The sequence below is a fragment of the Carassius auratus genome, chromosome 35 (genome assembly GCF_003368295.1).
Source record: "Carassius auratus strain Wakin chromosome 35, ASM336829v1, whole genome shotgun sequence".
In the NCBI taxonomy this organism is placed as follows: Eukaryota; Metazoa; Chordata; class Actinopteri; order Cypriniformes; family Cyprinidae; genus Carassius; species Carassius auratus.
The window spans coordinates 2,864,424-2,891,222 of NC_039277.1; the positions used below are offsets into that span (position 1 = coordinate 2,864,424).

General features: G+C 37.5%; 1 protein-coding gene across 3 annotated transcripts in view; it reads right to left on the reverse strand.

The window, feature by feature from the left end:
- Window positions 1–26,799, reverse strand: part of LOC113054036 (ciliary neurotrophic factor receptor subunit alpha-like) — a 150,910-nt gene that overhangs the window by 37,435 nt on the left and 86,676 nt on the right. For all 3 annotated transcript variants that reach the window (XM_026219312.1, XM_026219313.1, XM_026219314.1), the window contains one exon: window positions 24,879–25,112. In XM_026219312.1, coding sequence (XP_026075097.1) covers window positions 24,879–25,112 — 234 coding nt within the window. The remainder of the gene's footprint in view (window positions 1–24,878; window positions 25,113–26,799) is intronic.

The following is a 26,799-nucleotide window of genomic DNA, read 5'->3' on the forward strand; positions in this document are numbered from 1 at the left end:
AAAAGAATGCAAAAAAAAAAAAAAAAAATATTAAAAAATCATATAAATAATTAATACATTGTCTAAACCAATTTGATAGCTGTATGTCAGGAACAAACATAAATCTAAGACATTATGCACTGCAAACCTTGGCAAATATTTTCAATAAATCAGTTTATCCAGTATTTTCAGAGAAGTAGTCTGAATGATTTGTTCATGAACCAAACAGATTCTCGAGATCAGCTGTTCCATCTACACTGTTTAATAGCCAACAGGATGGGAAGACTAACAGTGAATATTAACTTTTTTTTCATCTCACAAAGTTATCGGATGATAAGTTTGTATGACAAGTTATTATTTTACAGTACATTAGTTATTTTAACTGTTCTTTATGATACTTATGGTACTTTGGTTTTCTTAAACTTGAAGGTTAGAGTCTATTGAGATCCACGGGACTTGTAAGTATTTTGTCTCTTCCACCCATTCAGTCACAAAGTTTAAATAAAATCACAAAGAACCCAATGCTTCAGACAAATATCTGATGGGAACAGGGAGGGGGTAGGTCATTAGGGGGTGTTAGCCTCTGAAGTGGGCCGTCATGAGGGGCTAATTTGACAAAAATGCAGGGAGGAAGACTGATGAATGCTGGGCATATGGTTGAAAAACAAAGATGGGGCTGATGGAGGAAGGAGGGGTGGAACTGCCCTTTTAGACAACAGCAAAGAAGAAGTAAAACCTGAACTGAGCTGTGTTTGGGTGGTCTTAGAGCCACTGTGGACACCCATGAGAAAAGTATCTCTTTCTAGGAGCTATCCTTTGCTCTGCCTTAACAATACCCAGAAATCCAAGACAACTGTAACTTATTGTATATGTGAATATGTGTGTGTACGAGGAATTTGTTTTTCCTGACAGAAGCTTCCGTATTGCAACAGTTTGCGAGTGACACAAAATACATAAATAAATAAATTGAACAAATAAATAAGGAATAACAATATACAAATTTACAATTGTGTGTGCAGGTATATTACAAATGACAGTTTTGTATGTACAGGTAAATCATGTGTAAATTTGAAGTAATAAACAAGTGTATGAGTGTTTAAATAATGCTGTATGTTCCACAGTTTTTGTAAAGTGTTCATGAGATGGATTGCCTGAGGGAAGAAACTGCTCCTGTGCTCCTGCTCTCCAAGACACCTAAAATGTATTAAGCAATATCATGAAAGTTAACACTCATGAGAAGCTCTAAAATGTTCTATTTAGTGTTAAAGGAGAAACTGCCCCTGTGTCTGGTCGTTCTGGTGCTCAGAGCTCTGGAGCGATGACCAGATGGCAACAGTTCAAAGAGGTAGTGTGCAGGATGTGAGGGGTCAGGAGTGATATTGCCAGCTCTTTTTCTCACTCTGGATAAGTACAGTTCTTGAATAGATGGGAGAGTTGAACCGATGATTCGCTCAGCAGTCCGGACTACCCTCTGTAGTCTTCTGAGGTCAGATTTAGAAGCTGAGCTGAACCAGACAGTTACTGAAGTGCAGAGGATGGATTCGGTGATGGTGGAGTAGAACTGTTTCAGCAGCTCCTGTGGCAGGTTGAACTTCAACAAGCCTCTGCTGAGGGTTTTTAACAATGAAGTCTATGTGAATGTCCACTTCAGATGGTGGTTCCCAGGAACCTGAATGACTCCACTGCAGTCACAGTGCTGTTCATAATGGTGAGTTAGGGGAGAGCAGGGGGATTTCTCCTGAAGTCCACTATCATCTCCACAGTTTTGAGTGTGTTGAGCTCCAGGTTGTTAAGACTGCACCAGACAGCCAGGTCCTTAACCTCCTGTCTGTAAGAAGACTCGTCACTGTCCCGAATGAGGCCGATGAGTGAGAACACTGGGCAATGCGTTTGCACTTACATTTATTAACAAGTCAAATGCCAATATTTGATGGCTCTGTGTCCAAAAACCAAATAATAATAATAATAATAATAAAATAAATAAATAAATAAATAAATCACCAAGACACCTAAAATGTATTAAGCAAAATCATGAAAGTTAACACTCATGAGAAGCTCTAAAATTTTCTATTTAGTGTTAAAGGTAGCTTTATAATTAGAGTCAAAGGTAAAATCAAAGAAATATTACATATGCATATGCCCATTAGGTAAAAAATAAATAAATAAATAAATAAATAAATTGCTTACACCAGCACAGTTTCATTGGTGTCCCAGCTTGGCCAGTCTGGTTTTCAGATGCTTTGGCTGGTCTCCTAATCTGACAAGCTGGTTATCAAGTCTAGATAAACTCCCAACTTGAATAAATTATTATTCAAAATGTTTTACTGATTAGCCAGCTGGTCTGTCAAAAAGCCATCTAAAACCATCAAAATAAGCCAGCCAAACCAGTTGACCAGGATGGGGGAGTTAAGATTTAATTTTTAATTTTTATTTTATTTATTTATGTATTTATTTAAATGGAGAGAGGAAAGCATCAGGTTGTAACTCACAGACCATATCATCTCCAATGTCTCCCAGCTCTCCTATTAGTCAAGGATTAACCTGCTGTGAGGATGGACATGCCTCAATGAAATATCAAGCTGTTCAACAATTCAGTGTTCCCTCTAATTCCCCCAGAACGGTATTTCAGCTTTTTTTATATATATAAATTTTTTTTATGTTTATGAACGGATGAGAAGAGCTGGGAAGTTTGGTCCCATCTACAGTAAGATGGTTGATGGTGGACAGCCAGTGTAACATTCTATAGAGAGGCAGGGGATAAATGGTGTTCATTGTGTGGATGGAGCTCCCTGTCATTCCACAGTCATGCTAATGGCTCTAATCTGACAGTGGGCTCTGCTTCTTGCCTTTTCCTGATGCCCCCCCCCCCCCCCCCACCACCACCCACCCCTCCAGCCCTTCACATTCCTGTCCCCCGTGTCATTCGCAGGGAACGGGCGGTATTACATGCCTGTTTGTTCCCTTTGTCATACAGCCTTCCCAGCTATTAAGGTTTGAGTCAGGGGAGGCAGTGGTTGGGGGTTAAAGACTGAGAAAAGAGGTTGTTGTGAGGGGGAGGATGGTGGGTTTCTGCCTGAGACCACTAAGCTCAAACGCTGGCCCACATTCACTCTACCCCTGCTGATCACTAGCCATTGTTTCTGATCAATCAGGAATTTGCTCATGCAGTTCAACGTGTAAGCTAGGGACTGGTGGTGGAAGGGAGGGCAAACTGCAGAACGTTGAGTTTGATCCATTGAAACTGACATCAGAGATGTTTCTTAGACTCACTTTGGCCATAGGGTAATGAACCTACAGATTTTTAGCAACCTTGGTCTGCAGTAGACACCCACAGATATGTATAGTATGGATGCAGCCTCCGCTTTATGCGAGCAGCCTGAGCATTTGAGTTGAAAATTGGTACACCAAGACAATCTAAAGCCATGTGGGTCGAGCAGGGATGAGAGTGTATCAGCTTAAAATACTGAGGTAATCTACTCAAGCCAAAAACCAATTGGAATTTAACACCACATGGGTGCTTCAGGAACCCATGGGTATGCAGGATTGTTTTCATCCTGTTGTGGTCCATCACTCAGCTAGACAATTAAGAGGGCTGCTAAAAGTTTAAGAAGTATCTTCAGTGAGGTGAGGTGAAATAATAATCGGGAAAGTAATTTGGCAAAAAAAAAAAAAAAAAAGTATTAACCCAATGACACTATAGTATTTGTAGACAGCTCAGTTCCTGTCTGGCAAATTGAATCCTGGCACAAAGTTGGTCTCCGGACTTACCACTCAGTGTTTAATTAGCGACTTAAAGTTTAAACCAGGGATTAGAAGTCATAGTGGGAGGATTAATCCAAAATACCAGTCTAGGCTTTTGGAATAGATTCAAGGCTTTAAATGCATGGCAGAATTTATCTCGATGTGGGGGGGAAAGTGAGAAAGGTGTCATTTCAGGCAATCAGTTCTGGGTGGGCAGTTCTTACGGATGCTGCGACGTGAATGAATTGCAAACCCCTTGCTTGCATTTTTCAGTAAGATTCCTGACACAAGCATGGCATGACAGTTTCATTTATCAATCTGTTAGATGAGCACTGCTCCCCAAAGATGGAATGCCTAAATTTCACCAAGAATTTCAATAGGCCTGACTGCTCCAGGGCTTTTGACCTGTGGGGTAGAGATTCTATTACTACAAGGGAAACCCCAGAGTTATGGTTTGCCTAAGAAAAAAATGATGAAAAGTAATTCAAGGGTTAAAAAAATGGGTGGAAATGGTTCTAATGGGGGCAGCAGGAGCACAAAGTGCTCTCTAATTTCAGTCTAATTTTCTTTGAGAGGAAAATGACAGGTTAAGTTGAATGGTTCCCCTTAATATTTACCATTTCTCTTGACATTTTCCTCCACAGTGTTCTTGTGAAAATATCAGGCAGATTAACATTTCTGATGGGTAAGCCAAGAATCCCTGCAGGAATCACATTGGGGACTTCATTTCTATACCGCAACGACAGCATAAACGATCCCTCCGGTTATAATTAGATATCGGGACTCTGTTGTAACTTTGGAACACGCTCAGGCCAAGTGAAAATTAGTCACAGTTCAACAGATGTCTGTAATTTCTGTAAAAAGGATACAAAGTTAAGTAAAGTTTTTCAAGCCAGCTGCAAACTCAACGTAAACATTCTGTCCCACAAAGGCCCAAAAGCGGAGGACTTCATTCCCGGTCACAAAGAACTCTGGGGTTCATCCCAAATGACAAATCACACACTGCCGGGAGACGGTGGCTATTTGGGAATGTGTACTAGGGTTGCTCTGGGTGCTCCGGACATAAGAAAGAAGGAATTCCATTGAATCATTGGACCATGAATAGACTTCAGAGAGTTTTTTTCCCCATCACAGCCTCCTTGCACCCAAACTTCCCATTGAGCTAAACACCCTTTCTTCCATGCACCTTGTACACTCAGAAATAAGCTGGTCCCTGTTTTTGCAGGAAAATTGAATTTTGTAAGACTAATGCAAACGGAAATGCTTTAAAGTAATGGACATATGCACAACTGAAGTAACCACAGAAATGATTGAATATGTTATTACAGTAAATAGTCATTCCAGAGGCATTCATACGGTGAACATAAAATGTAGGGAACATGCTAAATACATTAATAATGGATTATGGCATCTTTTATCTGTATTCTAGGCATGTTACACTCACAAATACAGGCATTCTCATCCTGAGGAGCCCAAGAGACTGCCAGGGATGTCAAGGAGGAGATGATGTTTAAGAAAATTCCAAATAGTTTGTTGACACAAAACCTCACAAAAAAAAAAAAAAGAGTAAATAAATAACTTTCTGTTTGGTCTCTGCATTAAAATTGTAGTGCAATATGGTATAAACTGTTACTTGTGCATATAAAAGCATATAAGTTGGATTTTTCTGTTTATTTAATTGTGAATGCTATAGACTAAAATTGATATTGTATCTGTTGCATTTAGGAATTTGGAAACTTGGAAGTTCAACAGACGTATAAAAGCACAATCACTGGCATTTAATGCTTCAACCAACAGCTCATTATCTGTATGGATGCTCCAACGCATTTCACTAAATATGTACACTGAATGTTGCCTCAGCCTGCACAAAGCTCAGGACTGTCTGGATCAGCAAGGCAGTATGCAATTTGGACAAAATATGCAATTCTCATTAGGGTCTGGTGTCATGGGCTAGCCAGACCCACAATCTCTGTCTCAATTAAGGCATTGACATCCGCAATGAGAAATGAGGACAAATCACCTGGGCTCTCCAGACAAGTTGGCTTCTATCTCCGGAGAGTCGGACAGATTCACTTGCAGACATCTGGTCCATTTACAAATTGGAAAATGCAATTTAAGGAAGAAACCAAAAAATAAATAAATAAATAAATAAACATCAAGAGAGAATTCTGTGCAGACTGAAGATTCTGCAGGAATCAAACTGAATTTCCTGCTGCACTTCTGTGTGTCTGGCACATAATTAATACTGTTTACCAGAAGCAAATGAGACAGACAGTAGGAAACCATCTATAAAATACAAGCTTGTTATTTTAAACTAAATTTAGCTTATTTTATTAATTGTTGCATTGCTGTTTCAATTACCCTTTCCTCATGTAACAAGGGCAGCCTTTAATCCGAGAGTAAATAAAAACAGCCTTCACATAAAGCTGGGCCATAAAGTTTTAAAGTAATCAGGCTCTGGAGAGAAGACTTAACCATCTGTAACAACATAATTTAAGTTTTATAGATTTTCACAATATTTGCCAATATGATTTTTGTCCATGCACATTTTTTAAGCCGTTAAGTTTCTTAGAGATAGTTTATTTACTTATGAACATTCTGCCATCATTTAGCTCACCCTCATGTTATTCCAAATCTAAAAAAAAAAAAAAAAAAAAAAACAGTCTGGGGAAAAAGGGACCCCATTGACTTGCTTTATAATGAATGAATGAATGAAAGGAGGCCTGTCGGCCCTATCGCCCTTTCTAAATAACATCCAAATACATCTAATGACTGTCATATACAGTCTCCTTCCATTCTTGCTTGATACTAAAAAAAATCTAGATAAATTTGCACAGAGCTGCAAAAGAGACACTGTTTCCCAAGTGCTTTCCATGTGCGCCATTCGGTTCGGACTGGAACGCATACAAAGAGCAAAGTAGCCTATATTTGTCCATTTAAAATGTCCATCTTGCTGAGACAATACATGTCTCATATATATATATGTATGCAGGGGCGTCGGACTGGGGGGGTAAAGGTTACCGAGTACCCAGGGCCCGCGGCGGGGGGGGGGGGAGGGGGGGCCCTTAAAAGTCAGTTTTCTATACATACATATACATGCACTAACATTTGTATAGGATTTATGTACAAATCAAAAACTTCCTGTGCAAAACTAAACTTGTAGTTAGGCACTGGTTTGGTATAACAAAGTCATTTTCATTCTGTGCAGGGCCCCACCATCCCTCTCGAATCAATGTAAATGGTACGACCCGCAGTTCAAGTGCTTCAGCTGCGGACCAGCGGTGAATCAGTTAATGAGACAGGAGCATAGACAGTAAAATAAGACAGGAGCTGAAATTAGCCGTGATATGAACTAGTAAGACAGGGGAAGAGTCATGTCTTTCCTTAAGAAAGGAAAATCAGGGGCTCAAAAACGAAAAGAAACGAAGATTAAGGAGAGAAAGGCAAATGAGGGCAAGCAGTTGCTCACTCAGTTTTTTGAAAAGAAAGGTGAGCTCCAAATGCATAATCGAGCATTGACATTGTTTTAACATCTACTCTTGGAGGAGTTCTCCCCAGAGTCAGAAGTTTACATGAAAACACTGTATATTTCCCTCCATTGTCAAAATCTAACACCCGCGAAAACACAGATCGTTAGCGCCTATTTTAACGCATTATTATGCAAATTAGCTCGCGCACGCTCAGTAGTGTTATCAGTTTAATGCACATCTTAATGATTGAAAATGACTTATTTTTAAACGTAAAGACTGAATGTCTAGTTTGGTGGTTAGTGTACCCTGTGATTCTATAGTCTGCATTTATTTTAAACAGACAAATAATCAGCAATTAACTTGTACTTAGCCTACACTTTAAAAAAGGTATTATGACAATAAAGGATATTTTAGCAACCATTTGAAGCCATATATTTCAGTTTCAGACCCTGCAGCAGCAGGCCCCTCATCATGGCCAGGTGAAAGCAGTGACAGTGAGGTGGATGTGACAGTGAGACAAGGTGAGCTTTTAGTGGAATTGCCTGTTTTAACACTTAGTAATTAAGTGTTAAGAGGAAATAAGCAAAATGGGTACATTGTTATTGTACACATTTAAACTTTAAAGGGGCAGTTCACCCAAAAATGAAAATTCTGTCATCATTTACTCTCCCTCAAGTTGTTCCAAACCTGTATGGTTTCCTTTCCCCTGCTAAACACAAAAGAAGATAATTTAAAGAAGGTTGGCAATTAAACAGTTGCTGGGTTGCTGGTGTGTGTATTAATACAGGGTATTACTTCACGAACCCCACTTTGGGAAACCCTGTGTTAATCAAATAACAAAAGAAAATGAGAAAATGATTTACTGCTCTTTACTGAATGTCATTTATGTTTAATTTATGGTGATGTCTGTGAATTTGATTACTGTAATCAATTTATGTAGTAGACCCCCCCCCCATCAATGAATGAACGAATGAATGAATGAATGAATGAATGAATGAATGAATGAATGAATCAACCAACCAACCAATCAATCATTCATTCATTCATTCATTCATTCATTCATTCAATCAATCAATCAATCAATCAATCAAATAAGGAAGATATCCACCAGTGTTTCATCACAGTAATAGCAGTCAAAAACACAATAGAAATGCCTTAAACATGTTGGTATTCTCACATTATTGTCAGTGAGATACATTTCCCATCACAAATGTTCCTTATTAACTATTATTTTAAGTACACTCACTACAACTGCTACAATTTCAAGTTATGTTGCCCTCAGGCTATAAATATTACTTCATTGATATGTATTGGTCTTCTGCGGTTCATACAAGATCAGACTAACATCAACAGGGCTGTTTTTTTTTCCCAGTCCTAAAATGTTTATTCTTGAATGAAACAACTAGAATCAGCTTCAGAGAAGTGGAACACCTTAGAAAAAACAGCCCATTATTTGTTTTTGCACAAGATCACAAAAAGAAAAAGGAGGAAAGGCTGACTTCCATTCTGGTGTTGTTGTGTCTCAGAATGGATTGGGTCTTGTGGGGGGATTACGTTGCTCCCCATAATGACTGTGTGTAATAATTAATGGGATTAGGAGATTACATAGCGTTTCTGCCAATCTGTGCCCAGGGCAGTGCTCTAGATTTATCTGATGTTATGATCTCAGCACTGAGTTCCTATGTGCTAGAGCAATGTCTTATTCTGGGCAACAGGCAGAGTGTTCAGATACAAGAAACTCAATGCTGACAGATAGGAAATAAGCGATAAGCGATTCATCAGAAATCACTGGTCTCGCTGGCATAACCATAGCGTGTGTGTATATATATATATATATATATATATATATATATATATATATATATATATATATATATATATATATATATATATATATATATATATATATATATATTATTATAATTTTTTTTTTTTTGTCATGATGTCTTACTGGAAAAAAAAATGTAACTTCATTAATTAAACACATTTGCATTGCATTAGATTGTGTTTTATTAATGGAGCAGCTAATCAGCTAATTAGAAGGTATTTATTATCAATATAGGGCAATTCAAAATATTTTGGACAGCTGCAATGAGTGAAGTTTACAATAACTAAGGACCAGAGATGTATAAAGTACTAGAGAACCATACTTGAGTAAAAGTACAAGTGCTCTATCAAAAAAGTGACTTGAGTAGAAGTTGAAGTGCTCTTTAAGCACCACACTTAAGTAGAAGTACTAAAGTATTCAACATTTTTTGTACTTAAGTATTGCAAGTAGCCTATTTTAAAATTTACTACTCAAGTACTGAAAGTAAAAGTAGAAGTATTGTGTTATGTAGCTATTAAAGAAAGTATTCAAAAGTTTGAACATATTGTTTTTACTATTTCAAATGATTAACCTAAAGGACAATCACAATTCCTTTGACTGTAACTTCTTGTAAACAAAAAACGGTTACTAGAGTTAGTTAGCCCAATTTGCAAAATGATGTCATTAATAACTTACCCTCATGTTGTTTCAAACCAGTAAGACATCAGAGGGTCATTTAGAATTTTTTGAAGCATCGAAAATACATTTTGGTCCAAAAATAGCAAAAACTACGACTTTATTCAGCATTGTCTTCTCTTCCGTGTATGTTGTAAGACAGTTAAAAACAAAGCAGTTTGTGATATCTGGTTCGCGAACGAATCATTCGATGTAACCGGGTCTTTTTGAAACAGTCCACCAAATCGAACTGAATTGTTTTAAACAGTTCGCGTCTCCAATACGCATTAATCCACAGATGAATTAAGCTGTTAACTTGTTTAATGTGTCTGACACTCCCTCTGAGTTAAAACAAACCAATATCCCGGAGTAATTCATTGACTCAAACAGTACACTGACTGAACTGCTGTGAAGAGAGAACTGAAGATGAACACCGAGCCGAGCCAGATAATGACTCGTTCACGAGTCAAGAACCGTTTCTGTCAGACGCGTCCGATTCGTGAACCGAGGAGCTGATGATACTGCGCATGTGTGATTTAGCGTGAAGCAAACCGACACACAGAGCGTCTGAACTGAACTGATTCTTTTGGTGATTGATTCTGAACTGATTCTGTGTTAATGTTATGAGCCCATGTGCAGTCAACGCCAATGACGCCATTGCATCGGGCGCAAAAGAATCGGTGAACTGTTTTCTTCAACTGGTTTATTGAATCGAACTGTCAGAAAGAACTAACATTACTGGTCATCCGAAAACCGATGCAACCCGTTCTTGACTCGTGAATGAGTCATTATCTGGCTCGGCTCGGTGTTCATCTCTCTCTTCACAGCAGTTCAGTCAGCACGCGCAGTCTCGCTTGATTCGCTCAATGATGTGCCAGCTTCATCAAACCTGCCATCTACAGTTCTGGCAGTGGTTTGTAATGGAATGATTCGTAACATTATTATAATTGTAACGAGTAACGATGCAGCACATAAAAAAAATATCGGAGTAAAAGTATTAAACTCAGCGAAAATATGTTCCGAAGTAAAAGTGGAAGTAGGAGAAAAAAATAATACTCTAGTAATGTACAGATACCGCCTTTTAGTACTTAAGTACAGTAGTGAAGTAGTTCTACTTCGTTACTATACATCTCTGCTAAGGACATGTGAATAGCAAAGAGGAGTGCATCAACTGGAAACCCATTCAAGACTAATTTGAATGAATGTTCATCGTTCTATACAAGTTAGGCTCTATCAACAGCACTTGTGGCATAAACACTGATCATCGAAGCACTTGACCCCATTTAAAATTGTGTGAATTATTTGAGCTGTGAACTTCTAAAATATCTAAATACTCTTTGATTTAGGACTTCTGAACTTAGTTATTCATCTTTGACGGCGTTTAATTCTGTTTACATTGTGCATTGTGGTAGGCTAATGGTTAAAAGTCTACCAAATTAATAAAATAACTCATTATTTCCAATAATAACACATCTTGGCACAACTAAATACGTTATTACTGACAGTTTTTAAATAATGCAGAGAGCTCTCAAATGTAAACCCCAGAGAATATGTTAAAAAAAAGAAGTCAAACACATACAGCTATGAAAATGTTAGCTTGTCGTACTGTTACACGCTAACATGCTAATAGGCAGATAATGGGAGAAATAAAGTCTGCCTGAAAGCACTAAATGTAGCCGGACATCACTTAAATGAATGAGGCACAAAGGGGATTACCTCACCACATTTCTTCTGTTACTTCTCCACACACATAAAAACAACTTCTCAGTGTGTTACTATTCTAATTTCGGTGAGGGAATGGAGGGAGAGTAAAGAAAGAATCAAAAGACGCTGCACTATGGATATGGATGGAATGTGACAATGCTAATTATTGCGTGCAAAGCTACACAAACCACAATTCCACCTGACAATTGGAAGTCTCTTTGCTTTCAAAAACTCCCACTAGAGTCTCTAGTGTGAAAATCAGTCCCACATTCCTTTAATTGGATACGTTTTTCTTGGTTTGTCAAGAAAAAATATTGTTTAAGCAACCTCAAACATGCAACAAGTGTATGTTTAAAATATCTTAATCACAAATCATAATTGGTGTGTAAAAAAATACAAATATTTGGTGTTTTACTGTCAATAGTGGTATTTTCAGCTAAAAAAAATGCAATGAATTGCATGTATAGGTACATTTTTTGGAGTAGGTTGAGATACAGTATATATTCCCAATGAGACCGGATTTGATATTAAGCAAAAGAAACAGCAAGAAAAAGGTCGACTGAAAGACAAAACACTCCTCTAAAAGAAAAAAAAAGTTGTGTTTTGAAGGCTTCACAGTTGGAATGTACAGAAAGATACAGTGAGGAAGCAAAGAGAGCCACATCAATGGCAACATATATTCATATAAAGAGCACAAACAGAAAGAAAATGAGGTACGAGACCAGAGGGAGATGATCCCCAACATGCCGGAGAACCTCTACATGGAGCGTACTGATCTGATAGGATGAAATCATGAATGATGTCCCGCAAAGCTGGATTTATTCACTCGCTGTTGTTCCATGCCGTGGCTCCTCTGGCTGCTCCTCTTTGCTTCTGACACTAAGAGACAGCCACTGACTGAAGCCTTTCAGCACACATCACCATGCCTTTGTGGAGCATAATCAAATGACATGAATGTGTGCTACAGCTGAAATCGCCAAGATTTGTTCAAGCATTGAGTCTGAAAGGACAGGTTTTGCAACATAGTTGGCTACAATGACCACACATGCTTTGGAAAAGTGTAAGACTTGGAACTTCAGAGATCTGCATGAAATGATTCATGTAAAATTATTTATTTGTATGTTTTCTAAGATCACTGTAGCCACAGTTGGCTGATTTTCCATGCTAAGCACAGAAAAGTCAAGGCTTGGTTTTACATAGACTGGTTTAATTAAAAATGCTTGTGTCCTCATGCGACCTAACAGTATTCAAAACAACAAATTATTTGGCTTGCCAGTTCATTTGCTAAGATAATCTTGGTCCCTTGTCATTATACTAATTAAGTCATCCCGGTTTTAAATTAAAGATTAATTAAGGCCTTAAATTGATCATTGATAAAATACAGCATGAACCGTTGGGGATTTATGAGTCATCTTTCATGCACATGTTTCGATACAGTTGTTCATCTCAAAAATAGTCTGTTTCTGTATTCTGGGTTATTGCTGTGAGTGGGGTAACATAAGATCTAGATAATGGAAAAACGCTTCTTATGAAATATTCATCATGCATGCGAATGTATGCTTACCACATGTGCGTGCATCAAATAAAGAGCCCAGTACAGACTTTGAAGATACATACATGTACACAAAATGTAACAAAGTATGTATAAATAAAGTAAGACTACCAAAAGTCTTAATCAGTACTTATGACTATGTGATTATTTTTATTTATTTATTTTTGAGTAGGCTCAGATTTGAAGGATGTTCTGATATTGTTAATGGAACAAAGAAATGGGAATAGAAGAAGGAAAGCTGTTTTTGCTACCATCCAAAGGTTAAGGGGTAAGGCTGTAAGCTAACACAACAGTTTCAGGTTTATCGACAATTACGTATTATGTGATTCAGTGGTGAAGAATTATTGAGATCGCAATTCTGTTTTATTACCATCGAGCAACCACTTAACCCCGGGAACCATTCCATAATAGATGACACTGTCACTCCAGATGAACAGATTTTGCTAAATAGCAAGTACCAAGGTCAGCTACCGATGAACGCTTGCATGTGTGTGTGCTTTGTGTTTTGCATGATGATGTCATCAACATGATCAATACTAGAACGACTTCTTCACTCCTCCATTGTCAAGGGTCTACTGCCATTTCCCTAATCACAGACATTATGAGCACGCCAAACAATTTCCCCATTAAAGGACCATCAAGGGTCTATTGAGAAAACAATCTGACCACATAATCATCACTCCTCTGCTAGATCACTGCCAAACCCAAATGAGAAACAGAATATACCGAACAGTGAGAGCTTATATCTGAATAAACATGAGTCGGAGCAATAGGGTTTGTAATTAGGTTAAACTGAGAAATATTTGCTTATTTAATGGCCATGTGTTTTTTAATTAAACATAATTAGTATGTCAGTGCTTCACAGAGAACTGATTTTCACATTAAAAGCCATTTAATCGTAAAACACTTCTTGACGCCTCACCTCAATGTATCCTACAAGAGGCAAGCTTCATAAAACCAGATGATTTCTGACTTTCTACTTTGTAACCATTTGTATGTAGGAAAACTAATATTTAAAATGTAAATTTATATAAAAATAAAAATACTGAGGCACCAAACTCATTTTATTTTCTTCTGTGAAACAGAAAATGTGGGTTTAAGCAGGATGTTCCAACCCGATCTCACGGCAATTTGTACATTTTCACAAGGTGGCTTATTCGTACGAATTTGTACGTATTTTACGATTTGCACAATTCGTATGGATTTGTATGAATGACATACACCTAACCCCGCCCCTAAACCTAACCGTCACTGGGGTCGTATAAATTCGTACGAGTGAGGTCGTACGAATTCGTACGAATAAGCCACCTCGTAAAATATGTACGAATTGGTCGTGAGATAGCGTTGGCTGTTCACTCTTTCTTTACACAACTAAAGTGGATAGTGCTTTAAAAAGGATAAAAAGGCATCAACTTTAAAGTAGCAGGGTGAGTAAATGATAAGAAAATTGTCATTTGTCAAGTTATGCTCTATTGTTACCTCTCAATATAACACAGAACTGCAAGTAAACAGGCAATCTGAGCAACATTAAAACTTTCACATTTAGCGACTAGCAATTACATCTTTACAGTCTGAGAAACTCATTCATTTTTTATTTCTAAACTTGTCATTTACTTGTCAAACCCTCTTTTTAGCCTATAAACTTTAAAATGAACTCAATCTTTAGTCAAGAATGTAGTTCATTCACAAACCCATGGAATCACAGAACTAAATTGGGATCAAACAGAGGGCAGTCAAAGCAATTTGCGATAAAATCTTAGTGAAGTTCCAGTCGATTTGACTGACTTTCTAAATTGTCACCAAGTGCCGACAACACTGCATTGACTGGCCATTCTCACCAATTACTCTCTCCGTCAATATCAAATTGTGTGGCGTGTTAAGATCTCCTGCATTCAAAACAGATGCTCCTTTTCTGGATTTTTATGCAATAAAATAATAAGTAAACTAAACTCGCTTCCACTTACATTAACAGGATTTTTTTTTTTTACTCTGGTAAACAAAGACTCCATTTCAAGGTCCCTGCCTTATAATTGCATTCATAATGAACTTTCACATAATGAATATTCATTCACTGCTTCACACTCTAGGACGATGTTCTTTGCTACAAGGCCACTAATTGAATTGCTCGTGTGCAGAGGACAGCCGACTGCCGACTGCTCTTCATTTTTTTTTTTCTCCTTCACATAATTATGTTCTCGGCTGCCAATCAAACCTGCCAGTTCTGTTTGTTTAGACTGAGTCAATTTGTATCTCGTGTAACCTCAGATCTAATTTACAGTTAGCTGTATTGAATATACAACCAAAATTTTGAGTAATTAAAAGCGTGTGCACACACACACACACACACACACACACACACATAACATTCACAGTTTCAAATAAAACTGATCCATCACTGCCCTGTGTGTGCTTTTCTTGCACACTGAACGTTACCACACATCGACGCATTGATGGATTTATTGACAGCAATTAATCAAATCTCCTGCTGAGTCACTTGTGAATATCACAAAGGGTGCAGAGTGTGCTTGTACTGGAGTTATGGAATCAATACGACAAGATGCATATGACAGAATATAAAACCTTGCAATGTTAGTTTTCTAAAGCTCTGTTTTATTAAATGAGACAAAAGAGAGGTGTATGCATGTTATATATATATATATATATATATATATATATATATATATATATATATATATATATATATATATATATATATATATATTTATACATATATAATAAATAAAATAAAATAAAAAAATATTTTATTTAATAAAATAATTAAATAAAACAAATTAAATAAAACAAATAAATTAAATGTAAAAGATCTAATTAATTCAATGAAGTGAAATACAATAAAATAATAAATTGTGTGTTGATTCCAGAATGAGGACACAAGGGTCTCAAGACATGTTTTTCAAAGCTGAACTATCTGAATGCACCTTGTTTTTGTCTGCAACAATAACACAATATTTGTCAATGGTCTGCTAATTGATAAGCAGCTCATTTGTAAAAAAAGAAAAAAAAATTGTTTTAAATGATTATTATAATGAAAATTGTATAGCCTAGTTGAGAGTCTTGTAGCAATTACAATAGTTCAGCTTCTCTTCTCTGAAAGAAAGTAGTCTTGCTCTTGTATAGTGGTTAATTTGAGCACATGCTCTGTGGATACGGCATGATTTCAGATAGATCACTTAAATGTTGACTCAGTCATGCGCTGCTCATCATCATTTATCATCTTTCATCCAGACCTGATTTGACTTCGATGCCTGTTTATGAGGTTGGATCATATGGAGCCAGACAGACGCAGGAAAAATCTAACTGCTTATTACTGCTTGTTCTGAGATACATACTGGTGTTTAGCATGAACAATAACAAGCTGAAGATGTTTAAGTACAGAGTGGGATGTTGGGGTAATTCTCTCAAAAAGTTGAAGAGGGTGTCTGTGTTTTAAGAGCTCGGCTAATTCTGAGCCCTCATTTTGGGCATCGAGTAGAAGCAACTCATCAGAATCTTGCGCCAGTCTTGCATTAAATCTTTCCCATGAACATATAAAGTGAGCTTGTATACGGCTGTTTCTCAGAAGAGAGGGAACTCTAACCTCATGCCGTTACCGTACACAAATTAGAGACACATTCTTTCCTCATTTTGCATCCGTCTACCAATACTTTCTTTGGAAATCTAACTCCAACAAAGTAACCCAGACCTTTAAGGTTAAACCACAGAATGTGCAAATCTAGCCACTAGGCATGAAAGTCAAACATCAAACATCAAGTTAAGCTCTTCCTGCACTTAAAATTGTGCATAGATGCATACAGTATATACAATGGCATGTTCCAAAACCAAGAACCATCTTTACCAAAATGGACCTTCAAATGAATGTGTGCTCCTCATATGACCAGATTAGAAAGAACAAAGAGTTTTTAAGGCCACAATTCAGTAAACAAGATTAATTCATGCTAGGAAATCAAAAGTTGACTGGCGAGCCTCTTTCAGAGCAGAATATAATCAGAGCAAGCCAGTGCCAATACAGCTTATGTTAACAGCCATTCTATGGCATGTAGTGTAATTTTTCTAATTGTTTAGGGTTTTAATAATTCACAGTATGAGGCCAGCACTACCTTCATTATAACTGAAGTGAAGCACCTCTAGAAAGAGTGTAGATATACAGCATTATTCCTACATTATTTAAACACTTGGCAAAGATCCTAATCATAATAAACACTGTTTATTTTTCATCTCTAAATGAAGTGTAGTGATTACTAGGTTATCATTTCGACGATGGCCCTTGGAAATTATTTAAATCCAGACTTAGGGTTTGTAGAGACTATATTTGTTGAACTGAATCATATCCAGTGCATGATTAATCTTTTGTAGGTGAATGAGGTGTTGTATAGTGAGTCAGAAGAGTGTGACACTGCATTCCATTATTCCATTTCTGATATGAGGCAGTGAGGTGAGATGAGAGAGATTCCCTGTGGAAATGCACCAAAATCATTTTCCTTTTGGAAAAGCAATCACGCTAACAGACTTAGCTGCCACACCTGTACATTTTTTTTATTTATTTATTTTTTTTTTTTTGGTGGGAAGCTGTAGTAATTGAATTATTCATAATTTAATCCAGCTGTTCTCCATATTCAGTGAAAGGGGAAACCATTTAGGTAGTTTTCTGCAAATAGAGCACCTCTGAACCTTTAGCTGTTATCTGTTCGCTTTAAGGTCATCTAGTATATGTACAGGGCTTGACATTAACTTTTTTTTGCTCACTAGCCAATGTGGCTAGTGGTTTTCCAAAGTTACTAGCGACACAGCATTTCTACTAGCCACATTGTTGTTGTTGTGAATATACTCTCATATCATTTACGATAATATCGTGTATTGTCGATCTGATCTGATTTGAAAAATGTCTTCGCCCACCACTACAACATATATGGATTTTTTTGCTTTTGTTTTTAGAGACCCACCTCGCAAATAAAGAGATAATTTCTTTACCTGCAGAACCCGCACATCACTAATGCACACTGTGTACATATATAGGCCGTTCAGATTACTTGTTAAAGTGCAATTAAATAAGTTATATCTACAGACGATGTATGTCTGTTTGAGGATGGAGACTTCACCGGGCTAGAGTCTCTAATCCTCATTTGCGCGCACTTGAGCGCATGTGTGTGTGAAATGTGGTGCTGAAGTGAAATAGCTGGGCAGTTTGATAGCTTAATTATAATAGGCCGCCCCACAACCTGTGGGTCGGGTTGGGGCAGGTAAGGAATTTGACTTTATTTGCGGTGCGGGCTGGGGTGGGCCAAATAATTTCATAAAAGCTTGACCCCCGGGTTGAAAAAATTCCTTGACCCCGCGCATCACTAGTGTGCATGTAATACTCATGGGAGTTGTAGTTTCGTAGTGTCACACTGCAATATGGCTTATATCAGATATCTTTTAAGATCACTACAATTATTCAACTCGCCAAAGTTGCTAGTTGTTGTTGTTTATTGACTCGCTGCTTGCTGAGGGTCTTTAAAGACAGCGTTGGAGTTATTTGGACCTTCCATATATTATTATCAAACTTACTCCTTACATGCTTTACAGCTGTTTAATTCCTGATTTGAGTAGATAGCACACCCAAGGCATGTGCCATACTGCAGGGAACAGGAAATGAGTGCTGGCACTTGTATCTTGCTCAGAGTGAGAAGGTTCCTCTGTTGAGGCCGCATTCTGTTGTCAATGTCAGATGCAAGCAGGTGGTGTGTGTTCAGGCTCTTTCTGAAATTCTTAATTAATCAGAGCCAAAATGTTGATGAGAGGCAGTCTCAAAGAGCATATGATCGAGGTAGAGTCGGCTGAATAATTAAAAGGTTTTTGAGTTATTGGGTTTAAGCTTCTCCTGGGTTTGAGAGAGGTTATCCCATGCCCATTCATCATAGCTGAATAAGCTGCAATTCCAAACAACTGAACAACAGTCTTTCTTAAGTGGGGAACAAATAATATTATACTTTTTGTGATTCTGAATTTTTAAGGGAGAAGGTAAGTACAGGTTGGGTGTTAGGTAGGTTTGGTTCGGTATGAAGTGGGGTCAAATCTAAGTAAATAGCTTTGTGGCTGTAGGGTGGCTTAGATTAGGTTAGGTTAAGTGTGTGTGTAGGGTAGGGTACATTGTATATATATATATATATAATGTGTCAGCTTTGCTTTTCACCAACATGTATGAGCTGTAGCATGTTTATTTGGATTTCCCGGATGTTCAGCTATGACAGGTGCCTAAGGTATCTGAACCTTCCACTACATATAAACAAACACACACACATAACCCCAACCTGAGTGTGATGGCATGCATGTGTGTGGGCTGTCTTTTGAAGTTAAGCCTTCACAGATAAACAGCTTCAGCAGGTTTTCAGCGTGATGAGCTAACTCAATGTGGGACACACACCGTGTTGACGGGGGATGGAAAAAAGCAAGCGCCCACCACTTAGTATTCCGATCGAGCCAAGATCAATAGTGATATGTTATTCTGCAATAAAACAGCCTCATCCGAAAGAAGCTGCTCTTGTTTTTTGTCATGTTTGATTTATTTTATCTAGCCGGAGTACTTCTGCGTGGGCTCTGAGAGGCTGAGTTCTTCTTGCTTGTTTGGACAAAAAGAAGGTTTAAGTCCATGGGCTCCCATTGTTACTCCGTAAAGATTACGCAGACCCTACACAGCTGCTAATCTGACATGGTTCATCTTGGTGGCAGACGGGGTCCGTTATATAATGTTTAAAGCTCAGCTACTGTTTTCGAGCCAGTCCTGGAAATGTTCTGATGGGTTGAGTGGATGCAGATGTTTTGGTGGAGGGTTTGCAGATGGTTGTCAAATCCTTTTTTGTCACATTTTACGTCAGCTACGTCTTCTACAATGGATTATTCAATGAATTTCTATAAACTTTCTGTCGCAATTCCTCACTTCAATCAAAACTCTGATTAAAAACATAAATTCTGAATTTCAAGGTATAGAGAAATCTCCAGATGCTATGGCCATGTTTGGTCTGCATTGACATTGTCTACTTCAGCTATAAATAACAACGCTATTATGTTACTAGAGAACAAGGTTATGCCTGAGGAAATGAACCACAAAAAAATGTAAATTACTTATTGATTTTCTTGCTTTCCAGACCCACATCCATCTTCGTTTTGAAAATATGTTTGACAGTAACCATATTCAAGCTGAATAACGTGGAAAAGCTTAGCTAGAAATTACCAATGGTCTGGATCGGGTAAGTATTTACCAATATGTTATTTTCCACTTTTCTTTTTGCATCTGTCTTTCTCTTCCAGAACACACAGACAGTATGGAAAGAATGGGGGAAATTTGATTAAAGAGAAAATCCTGGAGAAAGCTTGTAAATTACAGCTATCCTTCCTCCCAAAGGACGAGACAAGCTGCTAAACAGCATAAATCTGCTGGAGTGAACTTCAGCATGTCACGTCTCTATAATTCTCTTTCCTTTCCCCCTCACTTCTGCACAGTATAACTGATCAGCATGGATGATGTCAGCAGCAAATCTGATAATGAAATGTTCTCCATTTATCCAGAAACTTAAATGATTTAGTCATATGTTTCTAGAGGATCGTAGCAATGGAATTCAGGTCAAAATGTTTTAAATATCTTTATGTTTTCTGTAAAAATGTCTTTGAAAAATTCAATTATATCTACACCTTTTGTAAATATCTTTAATTGACGTTATAATTCAAAAATAATTATCTATTAATAATAATGAACATTTTCTGTCACATTATGGGCAATATAATAGACCAAGTTTACAAATGTTTATTTCAGAGGAAGTTTTGTAGAGGGTATTGGAGGTATGCAAGACCTTTACAAGAGAAGGAAATCTTTGCCTCTCGTGCTGGTGAGACTTGTCTAGGTTCGTCTCACAGTGCTTTTCTCTGCAGCTCTGATGTAATTACTGTATTTGGCAAACCCGTTCTCCGCAATCCCAGAGGATCCCAATGGTAAACAAAATATCAGTCACAGACAATAAAGCTGGCAATGGAAAGGAGCTCAGCCTTAACAAAACACAAACAAGAACTGGGGCCATCTCTCATAGAAATTAACCAATAATTTTATTTATTTATTTTGACCAAAGCAATGATCAGAAGTGGCCAGCCCATGGAAATTTTAATAGGGTGTGTAGTTGAAAGCAATTTTCTTTTCACCGTCCCTTGGCCATGTTTCATGCAAATGACACAGAATTGGCCTAATAGTCAACATTTTAGTTTTAATTTTCGTAATTTTAGCACAAATATGCCAGCATGTGAAAAATGTATGGCACTACATTAGGTGAGCCAGGAATTTTATTTTCACTTTGCTGAAATGCAATATTTAAAACATATGATTATTAGGATGTTAAAACTGCATTTTTTGTCAAATTTTCAAGCAATGCTATCATATGTCTTAGAATATAGTGTAGTTAGCTACAAAGTTTTTTAAGTTAACTACATCGATAACTATATTAATGCCACATCAGTGGACAATGGCATTCTGTTTGCAGATTTAAATGCTTTCAAGTTCTTCAAAGTCTTGTGAATTCTGATTGACTGTCATTGTTATTAACCCTTCTTCAGCTGGAAAACATCTTTCTAAAAGTTCTTACAACAATATTAGTTCTGTGTCTGTGTAAAATGTAATCGTGTGACATCACCATTATAGCTATGATTTTTATAGTTATAGTTTGTTATCAGCCTTGATGCAAACAGGCCTTGATATTATTATTATTATTATTATTATTATTATTATTATTATTATTATTATTATTATTATATGATTTAATTGTATGGAGGGTAAGTACTTAACACAAGGTATTATCAAAAGTGGAGTAAAGTTAAAGTAGTATCTTTCCCAGGTTTAACGGCACACTGTTGCTGTGGCAAGTAGTTTAAAGCTTTTGTCTGCATTAAAGTATAAAAGTTTCATTGTGATGGAATCATGTGCACTCAAGTTAAGCAGTGATGACCTTGACATATGTCTTCTCTCCAGCTTCTTCCCTGACAACCACCACAAAGCAGCCCAACACGAGCTTGCTATCTCGGACAACGGCACAGCTCGCTTCTCCTCGCATGCTTTGTGGTCCTGCCTGAACCCTCAGGAAAGCAGCTCTATCCCAGGGCAGACAAAACATGCCACTTTAATGGCTGTCTCTTGTATCTCACAGCTAAATGGAGACAGACCACAAGCAACAAAAAAAATCCATGCAAGCAGAGAAAAGGAGGTGCAAGTTTTGAACTTTGCAAGAGGTAACTATACATATATATATATATATATATATATATATTTATTGCATTCCTTTCTGTAAAATGTTATGCTTTAGTTGTTATCTTGGCATATCACTGAAGGCCAACACTGTCTGTTTCTTCATCTTTTAAAAGATAACTTCTTGGCAGGTAGTCATTATTTTTGTGCAATGGCAAACAGGATTTTAACCTGTCAGCAATTTCAATCCATTGACACATTTGGTGCACATGAGGGAATTGGGATTGGGTAATTTCCAGAAAGATTAAGTGAAATACCAACATTTAAGCATTTAAGAAGTAAGCTTCTAATAGTAAACTTCTCTATGCTTATGCATCATATTTCCTGCCAACCAATAATGGAAACGAGGCCCATATTAATCTTGCTGAGTGTTTCAAGACAGCGTTATGAAAATATGATAGATGAGGTCATTATTTATCCCAAAATCGAGGGGGTGCATGTACCCAGAGATTGCAAAAGTTAGAATCGAATACACTGTGCAATATAACTTCAAGAAAATCTAGTCATATTTGAGCAGCTTAGTTGTAGATCTTGTTAAAGGTTTTTAAAGATTTTTTCACTTTTACTTAATTTAATGCGACTGTTTGTGGGGCAGGAATGTGGAATGGGTATTTTTCCTCCAGGACAATACTTTTTCAGACAATACAATTTTGTATTGGTCTTCATTTAATTTGAGTTACTGATATTTTATGTAAGACAAATTGCTGAAATAGTTTAATGTTTAAGCAAAACGTACTGGATATATATAGGTCTTTTCCAATACATGGGCAAAAACAAAACCATCATAATTATCAAGGAAACCATAACTCATTTCTTATGGTTTCCCTGTGAAAGTTGACCTACAAGCTGTTTTGGTTATGACAGACCACTAAACACTGTTTAGAGGAACTACAGGAATGCTTGTAAATGGCCGGACTTGATTCTTCCCCTCTAATTCATGGCAAGCGTTCCTGTCACAGATAGGCAGGGTGTTTGACGTACTTGCGGAGGGGCCTCTCCCTGTCTGTGGGCTTGAGACCATGCCATTCTCATTCAGGCACTTAGCTGCAGAACTTATCTTGTTAGCTGAGCCGGCGTGCCCGTGACCCAGCCGCTGTGAGAGATAAACTGTGGCCACACGCCACCAGCCCACAATCTGTTTTTGTGCAGCTAAAAGTCATAAAATGAAATACTGTTTGCACCTTCAATCGGTCAGAGAATTTTAAGACGGGCCCATCTGCTAAACTGTGCTGAGCCTTTCAGCTTTTGGAGCTGAAGAAAACTGATCACAAAAGGGTCACAGGAGATGCATTTAGGATGTTACTATACCAGGTGTAAATGGCAATCTGTCTCGGCTGATCACTTGTGTTTAGATCACCTGGAACAGATGCTAATTCCAGAAGTAAACATCGGAGACATGTGTGGGATTAATGTCTTAAAGGGATTTCAGTTCTGTCATGATTTACTCACCACTGCATCTTTCCCAACCCTGTATGAAAATGATTCAGGCTTGGAACGACATTGGCTAAGTAAACTATCCCTTTAACTAAAGTCTTAATTTGCTCTCCATTTTACCTTAGGTTTGCAGATATAGAATAGAAGAAACAAAGTAGAAATTTGTTGTAGTTGACTGTAAGTCATGCCCTTTGAAATATTGCTTTATTAAAGCATGTAAAAAGAAATTCCTTCAGAGGAATCAGACCGTTTTTTATTAATCATGTGATCTTATTTGAATTTTGATCAGTTGTTTTTTAGGTGCCAATGGCGTATGCAGAGTTGGGTGATGAAGCACATTCCTCATGGTCTCATAAGAGGCCTCATCTCCACTTTTCCCCTCTTCATTCATTTGAAATTGCTGTCAGGTTGTGTTACGGGTAACATCTTGTCACATAATATTGATCACGGTGCTTTGCAGCGTAGCAGTTCATAATTTAGCTTTTATGAATTGATACGAGAGTTGAGGAAAAGGATCTAAGTGTAAGTCACAGAGACCACATCTCCAAACTTGTTCTGCATCTTCATGAAGTGCACAGTCTACTAGTACATACTTGATCTTTGATATAGAGCTATATTAGAGATTGTCAAGGTTGATATCAGTCTTTTTACAGTACCGGTAGTACAGTTTCAGTTTAATACTCAACTACTGTCTGATTTACAATAGACTTCTTCGGAATGCTCTTTGTTTTTTTTTGGAGTGATTTAATATCCAAGTAGTTTTTTTGGGCAGGCCACTCAGAAGTCCAACCAACTGACCCTAATGTGTTGCACACACCTGGACATCTACTGTCTTCTCTCCAATAGTGTTGTGTGTCCTCATAAAAAAAGATCTAGCGTGACAAATTAATCCAGTTGACACATATATAAGACATAAAACTTGCACCCCAGTGACTCCCACACAGACAGAAGCAGCTGTTTGCTGGAGAAGACAAGATTTGGGATCTGGGGCCGGACGAGAACAGAGGAGCGGTCAGGGTCAAACAATGACGTCTGTTGTTAATAATTAGACTCTTCAAATAGACAGAGAAGACATCCAAACAAGAGGTTACTGGCCTCTAGCAAGTAGCGGAAATGAGCGCAGTGCTTGTTTAGAAAAAGAAGTGTCGGGGTAAACACTGCAGGGTTATTATTTCTAGGAAGGATGTAGTGAATATGACGGAGAAGAAATCGGGATAAACAGACACTACTTACGTCCGACGCGGAGATTGATCTGGTCACGCCGCTGGCCGTCGGGGTTCTGGAAGCAGCTGTACAGGCCGTTGCTACTCATGTTCACTTCCATCAAGATGAGCCGTGGTCCTTCTTCCCGCCGACGGGCCTTCACATCCGTACCGTTCACCTTCCATGTCACCGAGGCGTCGTTGTCCAGCGAGCCGCACTGCATAGTGACATCATTCCCTATCCTTTCATACTGAATCCTCGCACCTGGGGAAATGTAACAGATGATCAAATTCAATTACAATGCTTACTTTATTTTTCCTTAGGTGAAAAATTCAGCAGCTCTTGAGGCGCAATTTCACACATACACACACACACACACACACATATATATATATATATATATATATGAAAAATATGTACTAGTTTTTCAACAAACATTGTAAATGCATGGCATTCATCAGCTCTGAAACAACAAACCTGTAGAACACTCAATATCACTACTTTTTTACTTCACACCCAATTTAATGAAATCATAGCCTTTTAAAGCTTAATAATCAGATCCTCCACCTTATTTTTCACATTAGATTGGCTGCACCTATTTGTAAATTTAATGTGTCTGGTTATTTTAGCTGTACAATACTACTCGTTATGCTGCAAACTGGTATATATATATATATATATATATATATATATATATATATATATATATATATATATATATATGTATAATTTTTTAACCATTTATTTTAACGTATTGTCTTAATTACAAACACACTGATTTGTAGTACATACAGTTTTGCGGTTTATGGCATTTCGATATTGTATCGTTATTTCCATATAGCGGCTAATGGAAAGAAAATTCTCACACTTTCACAGAAAGCATCTTACTTTTGAGTTGCAAATGAAGGTGGAGAGGCTGTATCATGATTCCCCCTATTTTAAAATGTAATAAAATATGAATACTTACTTTACAGTTTTAGACCATTTTAGACTTTAGAAATGTTCCCCCGCCCTGATTTTTTTTTCACTCACATCTACTATGAGTTGTGAAATGTTCACACTGTCGAGCTATGCAGCATACTTTTAAGACAAATACAGATTTCATTGTTGCATTCCCTTGTGCTGCTTCTCCATTGTATTTTTTAATATAAACATGCTCTAGAAGGATACCCTTGACCTTTGTGTCTCTGTGTCACATCTTTTGAACTGTTTTGCATATAACACACTAAAACAAATGTGGTGCTCAAGTTCACGTCTCAAGACCATTTCCCTTCCCCATTCCACAGCCCACATCTCACAGTTTTCAATGCAACAACACTGAAATGGCCCATAACTCAGATTCAGCCATTCTTTAATCGTCAACACTCCCACTCCAACTGGCATTTAGGACATTTTGGTGGTGCTAATGTTTTCGCTCATCTTAAAAAGGATCATTCCTACATGACCTGAAGGCAGTTTGTGACCAGGTGTGTGGAGGACGAGATTCTCTTGGAAGTTTATTTTGTTTTTATCACATTGGATTTTATGAGATAAAAAAATAATAATAATAATAACTGAATTGGCTGTGAATATCAAATCAAATCAAATATCGAATACAATTGGGTTTGGTTTGCCTGTGATGAGAAAATAACAGAGCTGTTTATTTTCCTACTTAAAATCAGTTCAATCATTACAGTATTTTCAACAAAATAAAAAAGGAAGATGTGGTTGTTTTCTTACAGAATCTTTTTTACACCCTAAGGCATGCAAATAATATATAAAATACATTTCTTCATGTCGCAACCACGAGTAATGCCCTATAGATTGTTTGCCATCATACGACAGCTGCGACAATGAAAGAAACATAAGAAAAAGTAGGTTCAGAATGCACAAACAGGCAAACAAACAAAACCCAGAGAACACATCAATGCTCCTCTTTGACTTTTATTATGGCGTCGTGACTCCCACAGCC